Source organism: Coffea arabica, chromosome 5c (assembly GCF_036785885.1).
Source record: "Coffea arabica cultivar ET-39 chromosome 5c, Coffea Arabica ET-39 HiFi, whole genome shotgun sequence".
Classification (NCBI taxonomy): domain Eukaryota; kingdom Viridiplantae; phylum Streptophyta; class Magnoliopsida; order Gentianales; family Rubiaceae; genus Coffea; species Coffea arabica.
In genome coordinates, this window is record NC_092319.1 from 37,699,145 (window position 1) to 37,710,779 (window position 11,635).

General features: G+C 37.3%; 2 protein-coding genes across 4 annotated transcripts; one reads left to right on the forward strand and one right to left on the reverse strand.

Annotated features, from left to right (window-relative positions):
* Positions 1 to 2,824: 2,824 nt before the first annotated feature.
* LOC113691024 (zinc finger CCCH domain-containing protein 1-like) lies at positions 2,825 to 9,076 on the forward strand. Of its 3 annotated transcripts, none has more exons than XR_011815100.1 (5): positions 2,985 to 3,125; positions 4,281 to 4,392; positions 5,099 to 5,928; positions 6,717 to 6,892; positions 8,725 to 9,076. XR_011815100.1 is itself a non-coding variant. In XM_027209192.2 (4 exons), the coding sequence occupies exons 2-4, from the start codon at positions 4,353 to 4,355 to the stop codon at positions 6,819 to 6,821; spliced, it is 975 nt and encodes a 324-aa protein (XP_027064993.1). In that variant the 5' UTR covers positions 2,825 to 3,125; positions 4,281 to 4,352; the 3' UTR covers positions 6,822 to 7,028. The 3 variants fall into 3 exon arrangements, 1 of the variants encoding a protein (XP_027064993.1); XR_011815101.1 differs by having other exon boundaries at positions 8,729 to 8,842; XM_027209192.2 differs by lacking the exon at positions 8,725 to 9,076 and having other exon boundaries at positions 2,825 to 3,125; positions 6,717 to 7,028.
* On the reverse strand, positions 8,732 to 11,022 carry LOC113689378 (phospholipase A1 PLIP1, chloroplastic-like). Its single transcript, XM_072050046.1, has 5 exons — positions 10,678 to 11,022; positions 10,281 to 10,423; positions 9,913 to 10,150; positions 9,245 to 9,580; positions 8,732 to 8,944 (listed from the first exon to the last, which is right to left on the reverse strand). The coding sequence occupies exons 1-5, from the start codon at positions 11,020 to 11,022 to the stop codon at positions 8,732 to 8,734; spliced, it is 1,275 nt and encodes a 424-aa protein (XP_071906147.1).
* Between the last annotated feature and the right edge of the window lie 613 nt (positions 11,023 to 11,635).

Below are 11,635 nucleotides of genomic sequence, written 5' to 3' on the forward strand. Positions count from 1 at the left end.
GTAGAACTGGATGTCCCTTACTACCCGCAAGCCTAATTCTTTCAACTCATCTTCTTCATCCTTCAAAGACCAAACAAACATGCAAAAAATGATTCCACTAGCTATTAAATCTTGAATGCCTTCCTGCTTCAATTCAATGGGTCTATTGCTTTGTGAGTTTATGAAAGGAGAGGATGGAGGCGGCAAAGTTAAAGAAGAACTTGAAGAAGAAAAGACGATGTGATGTAGACGCAAAAATGGAGAAAACGATTTCTGGAATACTACTGAAATGGAATATTGTTCTTAATTATTATTTATCTTGCCTGTTTTCTTTTTTCTTGCCTGGTTCTATTCTCCTAAAAGCCTTAACCATTTCACGATTTCTCCTTTTCTAAAGTTTCTGGGCAGATTTCTATTCCTTACATCTCTTTGTCCATTACCATTTTTATGGTACTTAACTTTTCTTTTTTATATTTTTGTGCAATTTCCATAATTCTTTTTTACTTGCTTCTTTTTTTTTTTTTTCCTTATTATGTTAGGGGTTGGAAACTTGAAACTGTGATTTTTTTGGGTGCAATTTTCATGCTTATGTTTTTCTTTAAATTAGTTCAGTCTTTTTTGTAGGGACTCAAAATATACTTTTGCAACTTTTTCTAATTCTTTTGGCTTTTATTTAAGTCTTCTAAATAAAGGATAAATTCGTCATTTCATTTATTCCATCCATCGATTTTAGGCAGTGTCAGTGACAAGGGAGGTAGATGTAAATATGGTCACACCTTAGGGTTTGATTCATAGTTTAGCTATACCTCAGGGAAGATAGATCTAATTACCCGGTGTGTTTGGATCGGTCATTATTCGTAAACAAATTATTTCCTTGCATCAGATTCATTTTTTTGAAAAATTCGTCATTTTGGTCTCTAAACTTTTGCACTTAAATCAATTTCATCCTTCATAATTTTTTAAATTAATTTAATTCTCGAACTATTTTTCCTTTTTCAACGTCGAATTTGTGGGCGCGGCTGCGCCACCAATTTTTACATCTCTATCGTGACCAATTAGGGGTATATTTGTCTCATCCTGTATTGCCTACTCATGTCCCTCTCTGCCCTCCTCACCACCGTGATATCTACCATCATATAAGACCTATGCGGCCTTGAGGTTTCTGGCAACCACCATGGTAGGGCCTCCATGGGGACGTGCGGGTGGATGCTGTCGCCGGAGCTAGTGGGCAAAAGGTGGGGTGACCAGGTTGGAATGATGAGCTTCTTCTTTTCCACCATGTTGTGTTTCTGTCGTTAATGCTGATGGCCAAGTTGACTACTAAATGCCACGAACTGCCTTAAAATTATTCAAACATTAGAGAGAATCCACCCTAAAATTCTTCAAATGGATGGTCAAAATCTAATCAACATATTAATATATCCCCAGTTCACTTGATCAAATTCAAATGCCACCAACTCATTTGATCAATATATTCCCACTTCACTTGTACAATAACAATCACAGACATGCACTAATCCATTGAATCTCATGAGCTGCAAATGTTATTTATGCACCATTTATATAGTGATTCCATGAAAGAAAACAATTAATTAAGATGTTAACTATAAGACAAATTAAGAACATTCTGCAATCTTTACTATCATGATAACTATATTAGTAGAATTACTTGGAAACTTAACCCAAGAGAAATATCTTACTTGGGTTTTGGCTGTTTGGACTTCTGGATTGATTGTTATGGATCATCTATATTTTAAGTATATTGGGTTTTTACTACAGATGCTTTGGAGAATCGGGCGGACTTGTTGGGAGGGATTGTTCAAAGGGGCTTGGGAGATTGGTAGCGATGGGGAGCCTGGTTGTGGGCCTTGTGGTTGTTTTTGGTGTAATTATCGTCCGTTTTTTTATATAATGAATAAAATTGTGATTTGACGTGACAAATTTACCCTTGTTCAATAGTGTGAAATATGTAAAATGTGATGGCGTCGTCCCAAAAGTCCCCTGTTAAAACTAAAAAAAATAGTTCGAGAACTAAGGGTCTGTTTGATTGGACTGAAAATATTTTCTTAGGGAAAATATTTTCCAACGAAGTCATTTTTCTAGAAAATCACCTCCGAAATTGGGTCTTTGTCGGAGTTGGAGATGTCGCCTGCGAAGAAGGGATTTGTTTGCTGATGAGATGTCGCCGGAGGCTTTTATCGATGGTATCGCTGGACGCTTTTATTTGCCGGAGACGAGGAGATGTCGCTGCGAAAAAGAAGACTGCTCTTTAGAAAGGAAAATAACTTCACAAAGACAGATGAGGAGGTTATTTTCCTCCTCTGGGTGTAATTTATTTTCTGTCGAAAATTATTTTTCCAAAATAATTGACAACCAAACAAAAGAAAATATGGAAAATGTTTTCCGGAAAACCTTTTCATTCGAAACAAACAGACCCTAAATTGGTTAAAAAAAATTATAAAGGATGAAATTGATTTAAATGTAAAAGTTTAGGATGCAAAATTGTGAAATTCCATCATTTTTTTCATGAAGAATCTTTTTATTTTTCTAATCATCTTACATTCATCATATTACAAAAAAAATATTAATAAAAAAAACTTTAAATAATCGCTCGTCCAAATTAACTTATTAAATTCGAAGTCTCCACACATGACAATGTATTAGTTACCCTGGTCTGGTTTTAATCTGAATCCGATCCTACCTTAATTAACCACTTTGCTAAACTTTTAAGGGCTCAACCGACATCTTCATACTTTTTTGTGAACTAAATCATATTTTAGAAACCTCCATGTAATTCTTAATTTTACTGTGGTCTAAAATCGAAATCTCAAAACCCCCAAGGGCTATTTCGCGGCATTTCTCCAAAATTGATCCCTGCTTCTCCTCCTCTTTCTTCGCCAAATTTCTCCTCCTCAACGTTCAGCACCTTTCTTCGCTGACTCCGCTCGAAAAACCCAAATAAAAAAAAAACTGCAATTTAGAGAGGTTCAAGGCAGTAGTTTTCTGGGTTTTCTTGCAAATTGGCTGAGGAGATACAAGCTCTGATTTTGGTGGGTGTCGACGGCGGCGGCGGCTGCGGCTGCGGAGGAGGAGACAAGGCCCATCCCTCTAACTTTTTAGCACACCAGGCATATTCAACAAAAACGGTAAGTGCTTCTGATCCTGGCTTCAGTTTAGATGAGAAACTGCTGTTCTTAGGAGAGAAATTTTGGATTTAAACCTTGGTGTTTTGGTATTGCTTAATATTGTTCTAATTTCTTGATAAAAAGTGTTCAAGCCACTTGAGCTCGGCTCTATAAAAGATTTTCAAGTTTGGCTTGATTTTTAAACAAGCTACGTTTGAACCCAATTACAATTTCAAGTTTGTTAAAATAGACAAACAAGCTTTTTAGCACACCAGGCATATTCAACAGTAACGGTAAGTGCTTCTGATTCTGGCTTCAGTTTAGATGAGAAACTGCTGTTCATAGGAGAGAAATTTTGGATTTAAGCCTTGTTGTCTTGGTATTGCTTAATATTGTTCTAATTTCTTGATAAAAAGTGTTCAAGCCACTTGAGCTCGGCTCTATAAAAGATTTTCAAGTTTTGCTTGATTTTTAAACAAGCTAAGTTTGAACCCAATTACAATTTCAAGTTTGTTAAAATAGACAAACAAGCTTGAATCTAGAGTGTTTTGCTTGATTTGGCTCGTTTATACCCCGAATCATTGTGTCAGTATTAATGACTATGTATCAATAGCCCACATCCTGTAGTATTATCAGGCAATAAATAGTGTTAACCGCATCTTCCCAATATGGGATGAAGGGCTTTGTGTGTCTGATTAAGAGGTGCGAAATATATGAGAAGAAGAACTTTTCATTTGTGTTTAGGTTAGTGTCTTTTAGCACTTCTAGTTAGGGGCATAAGTGGGCTACTGGCAGATTTTGTCTTGATTTTCTGATGGTAGATTAAGCCAGATGTGAAGAGCTTTTGTGCTGATTGGTGAAATCAGTTGAATGAGTTAAGCGTTGTTAGTAAGTTTGTTATTTTGTTATTCTTGTTGATTTTATCTTTGACTATAAAGGAAGATAGCTAAAAGAGAAAGTGAACATCTCATGATTTCCCATAGTAGATTGTAAGTTTGTGGAATCAATCAACTTTGTCATGAAACACAGATTATGGTTCAGAGTGTATATTGCTGACTTCTTTGTTGTCACCTGAATGTGCAACTAGAGGTTGAAGTCCTTCAATCATATATGTTATTTTTTCATAATATTAAAGATTAGTTTTTTATTTCACAATGCTATGTTCTTTTATTCTAGGCCTGAATCAGCGCGGGATTTGGTATCCGTGTTCTGGGCTATCCAGCTCACACTGTTTGGGTCAAGTGTAAAATGGCAGACTCTGGCGAAGCTCCACAACAAAAACAAGAAGGTTCGGTTTTCCTTTCCTTTTTTCTTTTCTTTTGCCCATCTAAATTGTAACTAGTAGTTCTGTTTTCTGTTTCTATTTTAATGTTGGGAATTTGTATTTCTTATACTTTACTTTCTTTCTCTCATGTCCCTAATTTCTAGTGTTTGGATTATAGGGAGTAACATAAAGATAGTAGAAGATGTTCAGTATATAGGGTGTTGAGCTTCAAAGAAAGTTACTGCTGATTAGAGTTGTAGGCTAAAAATGCATTTTTTGCAGCTTTGTGATTGTTGTGGGATTCTCATTTTCTTCTTTTTCTCTTTTCTTTAAATACTTTTTGAAAAATGAGAATAATGAATTCTAAAAGTAGGAGTAAATAAGTCGTTGTTCAAACCAGTTCTTAACTCTCACATTCCCCTTCCCTTTCCCCTTTACCAGTTCATCCTTTTAACCTTGTTGTCCAACAAAGAAGTTCTATCTGAAAGCCAAATGCTGATGGCTTGTTATTTAGTTATGATTTGGTCTATTGAAACGATTTTTACCTACAATACTGATCGGTGGTCATCCAGGTATTAGCAGTAATGCTGCCTCTTTTTTGTTTCTAATTTTTTCCTCATGTCCTTTTCTTTTTATCATTTAAAAGAAATTGTTTTTGCTTTCTTGGATGGTTCTACTATTGGTTTCTCTGCCATGACATTAAACTGAGTTATTTTTTATGTGTTTGCAGTTTGTAATTTCTTTAAAAAGCCATCCAAAGGTAAAAATATTAGAAAACGCCCTGCTGTTGACGAAGATAATGCTGATGAAGATTCAAAGGATGAAAGCTCCGTGATTTTTAATAAGAAGAAGCCAGCAGCAGCTGACAACAAATTGCACTTCTCTACTGGATCCTCCAAGCGTTCTATCGAGGCAGAAACTAATGCAGACTCAAAAACCCCATTTTTTCATTTTGAATCTTCTAAGGAGATTCAGGTTCATAATGATAGTAGAGCAACAGCAACATTAGAAACTGAGACCGAGTTCTCAAGAGATGCTCGGGCAATCAGGGAGAGAGTTCTCAAGCAAGCAGAGGAGGCATTGCAAGGAAAAGGTACTAGTGATGAAAAAGTATATAAAGGAATGCATGGATACACAGATTACAAAGCTGGGTTTCGAAGAGAGCATACTGTCTCTGGTGAGAAAGCTGGTGGTTCACATGGACCTCTTCGAGCATCTGCCCACATTAGAGTATCAGCAAGGTTTGACTATCAGCCAGATATCTGCAAGGATTATAAAGAGACAGGTTATTGTGGATATGGGGATGCATGCAAGTTTATGCATGACCGCGGTGATTATAAATCAGGATGGCAACTAGAGAAGGAGTGGGATGAAGCAGAGAAGATCAGGAAAAGGAATTTGGCTTTGGGAATTGATAATGCGGATGAGGATACTGCTGAGAAGAGTGATGAAGATGAAGATGATGCCTTGCCCTTTGCTTGTTTCATTTGTAGGCAACCTTTTGTGGATCCTGTGGTGACCAAGTGCAAGCACTACTTCTGCGAGCATTGTGCATTAAAGGTAATACTGGTTATTAATCTATTTCTTTCATCTGGGCCAGATTACTTGAATTTTTTGCACAGAACTTATATGCCTGGTTTGACACAATTTTAAATGATTATGTTGCCTTAAAGTTCAAATCAACTTGGAGCTTACAAATGATTGTCTTGTTTGATTTTCTTTTTCTAATATCCCCAACTTTTGGCTTGGAAAGTGTTTAGACGTGTTTTAAGATTGTGGGAGAACTTTGAAACTCTTATTAAGATCATGGTTGTTATGGCAGTTTCATTTTTGGGCTTAATGTTTATCATCAATCAGATGGAGATATCTTTCTTCATTTAAAATAGGATGACATCAGTAGTGTTGATGGGAGAAAATTTATTTACTTCAAATTGGGAAAAGAGATTAAGTTCCAAGTTGTCATTGTAATTCTTCTATTTTCTCGCCCCCTTCTCCCTTCTATTTGATATATGAAAATGTTGAGTATGAAGCAAAATTCTCATTTATTGGAAAATATTTTACATATCATTATTGTTAGCATTTGTGTTACTTATCATGCTTTGGAGCTTAAATGTATTCATAATTTCTTCATATGTGAAAATCCGCCTTTTAATTTTGTTCTTCCAACTTCTTGTCATTCTGCAGTATCTTCCCTTTGGCTTGAGAGTTAGCTGAGATATGTGTTACATTTGGCCACCATAGTATAAAGACTTTGCATCCCTGCTTTTTCTTTTCATGAATACAATATGTGAAGAGTTACTTTGATTAACTTTGAATATGTTATTGATTACAATCCTTATGGCTGACAGCATCATGCAAGAAACAAGAAGTGCTTCGTGTGCAACCAGCCAACCATGGGGATATTCAACACAGCATTTGAGATACGCAAGAGAATGTCAGCTGAAGGGAAATGATGTGTCTGAGCCATTTGCCTTGTGCATCATGATCTAATCCTATATATGCTATGATTATTTTCTGTTCTAGTGTAAGTTCTTTTTTGATCAGATAGTACAACTTTGGCCAATTTACACATCTTTTATGGTAAGGGCATTTTACAAAACTCTACAGCATTTATGCTGAGTAATGTGTATATATTATAAGACGAATACCATTGACTTGAATGTGCATGTGATGCTGATGCTTTTGCAAGACGATCACCATTCAGCTTGGTTGTGTGCGTTTTCATTTGTGATCCACAGGTGATGCTAATCATTTGTAAGACGATGACCATTCACCTTGGGCTAGTATAGCAGTTTTTACACCGAAAAAAAGAATTTTTGTTAGTACAGGGTGGATAGCATCCGAAGGTTGGCTGTAGAAGATATAGACACATTAACAGTATTGTTACATAGGCACAATTTTCTCTGCTAAGGAGTGTATAGGTACCTAAGACCCACCTTTCCATCTGAGTACTGAAAAAGGGGGAAACAAAAATCTAGGCAAATACCAACACGCATGAAACCTTGCATTGGGAACAGATATAAGATTCTTTACAAAAGAATAATGTCAACTACAAAAGTGGAAGGGGCAAGGAGTGGGCAAGGGAAGTAGCATCAGGCCCTTCATATTTCTACTCTCGTTGGTTGGACAGTCAGTGGAGTCTTGTGTCCCTCGATTGAATTGAATTTCATTGCCTGACACTAATATTGCTATTAGTAGATAAAGGCCTTCCTTTGAGCCACTTACAAGTTAAGACTCTGCATTTCTGACCTTCCAATCTCTCTCTCTCTCTCTCTCGCAACTTCACTGAAAAAACCCAATAATTGGCTCTCAACTTCTCATAAACCAAAGATGTTACATACATAGCACCCACAGAGCATCAGCGCTCTTCCTCTTTTGTTACGCATACAACATATTAGAGCCCCTGTCCATATTGTAATCCCTATTTTGGCTTTTTCTTTTTTTTCTCTTAATTCATATTACACTAGCAGTCACGTACTTCCCAGTAAAATAAAATGTTTCATGTTTTGGCTTTTACTTGTAAAGGGATTGCATTATTCTCTCACAAGATGCTATCCTTAAATAAAATTTTTGTCGTTGAAGGTGCTTTTTAGCATTTGCTGGAAAAGAAAAGATTTTTGCTTCTGATGCTCAGTTTGGTTTCTTGATTGTTTAACTTCAGTCTTGTGCTTCCTTTTTATATCTTTCTTTTGTAGTTTGAGTTTGCAAGGATTGAATTTAGTTCTGTTCTAGTTGTATCATGGTTAATTATGCATTTTTCATGTGAAATACTCTCTTTGGTTGGATAATTGAGTTTTGTGATAGCATTTCTTGAATTGGGATGGGATTTTATGCATCTTTAGCTTGGTTGACAAGAAAATCACATAATTTGCAAGGGATATGGTAATTTTGGCTCCCTTGATCTTTTAAGAAAACCTTATACATCTATGTAAGTTCAAAAATCTTGATTTTTTGCACTTTCTTTGTAGCTTTGGTCACTAATGAGGAAAGCCACGGGGGTATAAACTCTTGGTGCAGGTGTACTATGAAGTAACATCTCTTTAACTGGTATTAACATGGGATAAAGGGTGTTAGTGATACTAACTTTGAGCGTATACAAGATAATTCGTAATATGCACAATTATGAGTTCCAATTCAAGCTCTTGTGAACATCTGTTTACAACATCAGGTCGTCAAAACACTTAGATACCAGTCATTATATCCTTTAGTGCTAATATCTCTTCCAAAAAGTCAGTCATCGCTTCATGCATGGGGAGATTCTGAAGTTAAGAGGGGCCACAATAGGTTGATTTTCTCTTTTGCTTTCCTTATATTTTGCGTTGTGTGTTGTCTAACAACCTTATTCACTGCCTTCAGATAGTTGCTAGATCCTGGTCCCTAAAAATCGAACCTTCAGAACCATATGCTGTAGGGTCACTAAGGGTTTCCACCGGATATGAGCACCTGCTGTAGTGGCACCATGGGCGTTTTCCAATTCATATAGAGCACTGCCTGAGGGGAAGGAAGGATGCGCAGGGGATGATATCTCATCTTGTTGGAGGATAAATATTTTACCCATGGAAGAGTACAACTGCTTCTGCGCCCCAAGGAAGAAAAATATTGTCAGTACAGGGGGATGGAATAAAAAAGTCAGGATTGAAGACATTGGGCCTGTTAGTCATATTTGTACTACATTACTTCTACATAATTTAATCCTTTGCTTTTTAAATCTGGTAGTGAAATTTTTATTTACGTCTAAATGTAGTACTTCCTTTAACTGGTTTCTTTAGGAATAAGAAGTGTTAACAGTCTCCTTTCTTGATTATGAGAGGGATACATTTTTATTTAGAAGAGGATTTGAACAAAAGGTAGTATTGAAGCACTCAAGGACTTGTACCACATGCTTTGGATAGTTGCAAGAGAATGCTCTTGGAATAATGTCTTTATGCATCACCACACAATGAACATTATTTTCGTCCAAGCCGAGTTGGTCAAGGACCTTTTGGTATCCAAAAGTGACAACTGGTAGAAGAGCAGAGGGTTTAACAACTTTCCTTGTTAGTGGCATGAGACTGACTAGAAGGGAAAGGCTACCTCCAAGAGAATGGCCTGTAAGTTGAAGCTTGGTTTGATTACCAATTCTTTCTAGATGCTGGATAATTTCTGGCATGAGTTGCTCATACAACCCCATTGACTCGTCATAGATTCCCCTGTGAACCAACACATCTGTTCCCTGTAACAGGAAGTTAGACTGAGAAGTTTCAATACCCTTGATGGAAAATAGTCACACTTCTTCCCAGATAACATCTGTATAGGTTTAGGATATATAACACAAACATAGTGTTCAAAGAAGAGATTTGCCTGCCATGACGAAAAGGAGTCTGAACTCTGCGGTTCACAAGAAGTGTGTAAAGATATGCAGAATCCTCTCTAACTGAGCAGTTGAAGCTATTGAGCTTCCTCTTGACACAGATAACTAATTGGTCAGTATGATATTGTAGTTTCTTGACAACATATCTATCTTGGGACTGTGACGATGTAATATCGGATTGCTTGAATTGTTACATGGATAACAAAGCAGCGTGTATATATCTCTGAGTCATCACAAACAAACCCTTCAGAAGCTGAGGAATGATGTGATTCAAGATCCATTGCTGCCTCACGATTTTGCTTTGCATCTGCTGCAATCGCTGCTGATGATGCTAGATATGCAGCTGTATCTGATTTGTGTACTCGTGGAGTTCCCACTACATCTTCTTTGGTGTTTTCCTTTGGCATGTAGAACTGCATTATTGATCTGCAGCTGGGATCCAGAACCAATTGATAGTCTTTGACAAGAGCTTGGACATTAGATGCAGCAGAAGCAACAAGCTCATATGCAACTGATGAGTGATGTAAGCGCTTATGCCTAGAATTCTCCTTTTTCTGGGTACCTGATTCTGCAGATTGATGATGCCGCCAGAGGTACAAGACTGGAATTCTGATCAAGTTTGGTTTTCACAGCTGATGCATTTGCCTTCTTTGCTAGAGAAGAAGTTACAAATTTTAAGCCATAGTATCTCCTTACATCCTCAGCCTGCTCACAATTTGGTTCACGTCGTCAATTGATCTGAAATAATGTCCAGGATGTAGCTCTTGAAGTGAACGTGGTGAATGTATAACCTTGGAATAGTGGACCAAAATGGAGAGTATACAGGTGAATCATTCTCCTCCTTTGTTCAGACGATACAGGGATTTTGTTGGTGCATCCCACATAAACTATGTTTCTTGGTTCCGTCAAGGAGAGTTCTCATCGTAGTAGGAAGTGTATCAAGTATTTGATAAACGTACTTTAATCTCTGGGATCACACAAGCCATGTTGCACAGGAAAGCCAACTTAGAGAAAAGCTTGGTGTCTGACCAGGGCACAGGACTCAACAGCCTCAAGAAGTATCCAGCTTTTTTCTTCGCACTGCCATCAGCTGCATCATCATCGTATTCTGCTTTACATAAGTCCCCAGCTCCATCTTCATCACCATCATCATTGTCTTGTTTGCCATATTCATCATTCTTTAGTTGCTTCTGTTTCCACTGGCGCACAAGTTTGGTTATGCTTTCAACCCAGTTTGCACTCTTCAGCTCGTCTTTAACGTTGATCTCACTGCCTTGGTCTCTTTCCACCATGTTCTCTTCCATGGAGATTTTTGCCAGTTAACAGATCAAATAAGAATGATCGAGGATTGACCGAGTAACAGAGGTGATTGCTGGAATATGATCTTTTTAATCTTCTTCTAGCAAAGAAATCTTTGCTCGAGCACACCCGGGAAAGGCTGCCTTGCTTTTTCGTTGAAGTAACCAGTATGCTGGTTGTAGGCAGCAAAGCGCATGCCATGACATCAATGCCACCTTCTCTGCAGCCGTGGAAACCTAAATAAGTTCAGAATCGAGCAGCATAATTTGCCTTCTTACTCATCAGCATCTTGATTGTATTACAATTTCTTGGAAACCAACGTACGTGAAGCAAGAACCTTGAAGGTGCAATAATCGACAACAGGCACCTTGTTTCCAACGAGACAGAATCAAGATGATGCCATTTTATAACCGCAATCCGTTTTGGAAAGTTTCAAAATAACATCAGCTACCAACCAAATATGTTCGTGTCTGGTTATCATCATTTATCACCAACATGTTACAATTAAACTTCTTATTAGAATCTCAATTACTAGAGATCTTCCGTGTGCCTCATGGTTGAAGTTATATTTAATAATTTAGACTCAATTGGTCTACCAGAGAGCACTTAATCTAGATT

Bases quoted from the DNA above. Each gene is read 5' to 3' on its own strand.
- LOC113691024 (XM_027209192.2), top strand. From the start codon at position 4,353: ATGGCAGACTCTGGCGAAGCTCCACAACAAAAACAAGAAG. The intron at 4,393-5,098 runs GTTCGGTTTTCC...ATGTGTTTGCAG, and splicing joins TCCACAACAAAAACAAGAAG to TTTGTAATTTCTTTAAAAAG. The intron at 5,929-6,716 runs GTAATACTGGTT...TATGGCTGACAG, and splicing joins GCGAGCATTGTGCATTAAAG to CATCATGCAAGAAACAAGAA.
- LOC113689378 (XM_072050046.1), bottom strand. From the start codon at position 11,022: ATGGAAGAGAACATGGTGGAAAGAGACCAAGGCAGTGAGATCAACGTT. The intron at 9,581-9,912 runs GTAACAATTCAA...TTCCTGTTACAG, and splicing joins CACGCTGCTTTGTTATCCAT to GGAACAGATGTGTTGGTTCA. The intron at 8,945-9,244 runs GTACAAGTCCTT...CTTGGGGCGCAG, and splicing joins GCAACTATCCAAAGCATGTG to AAGCAGTTGTACTCTTCCAT.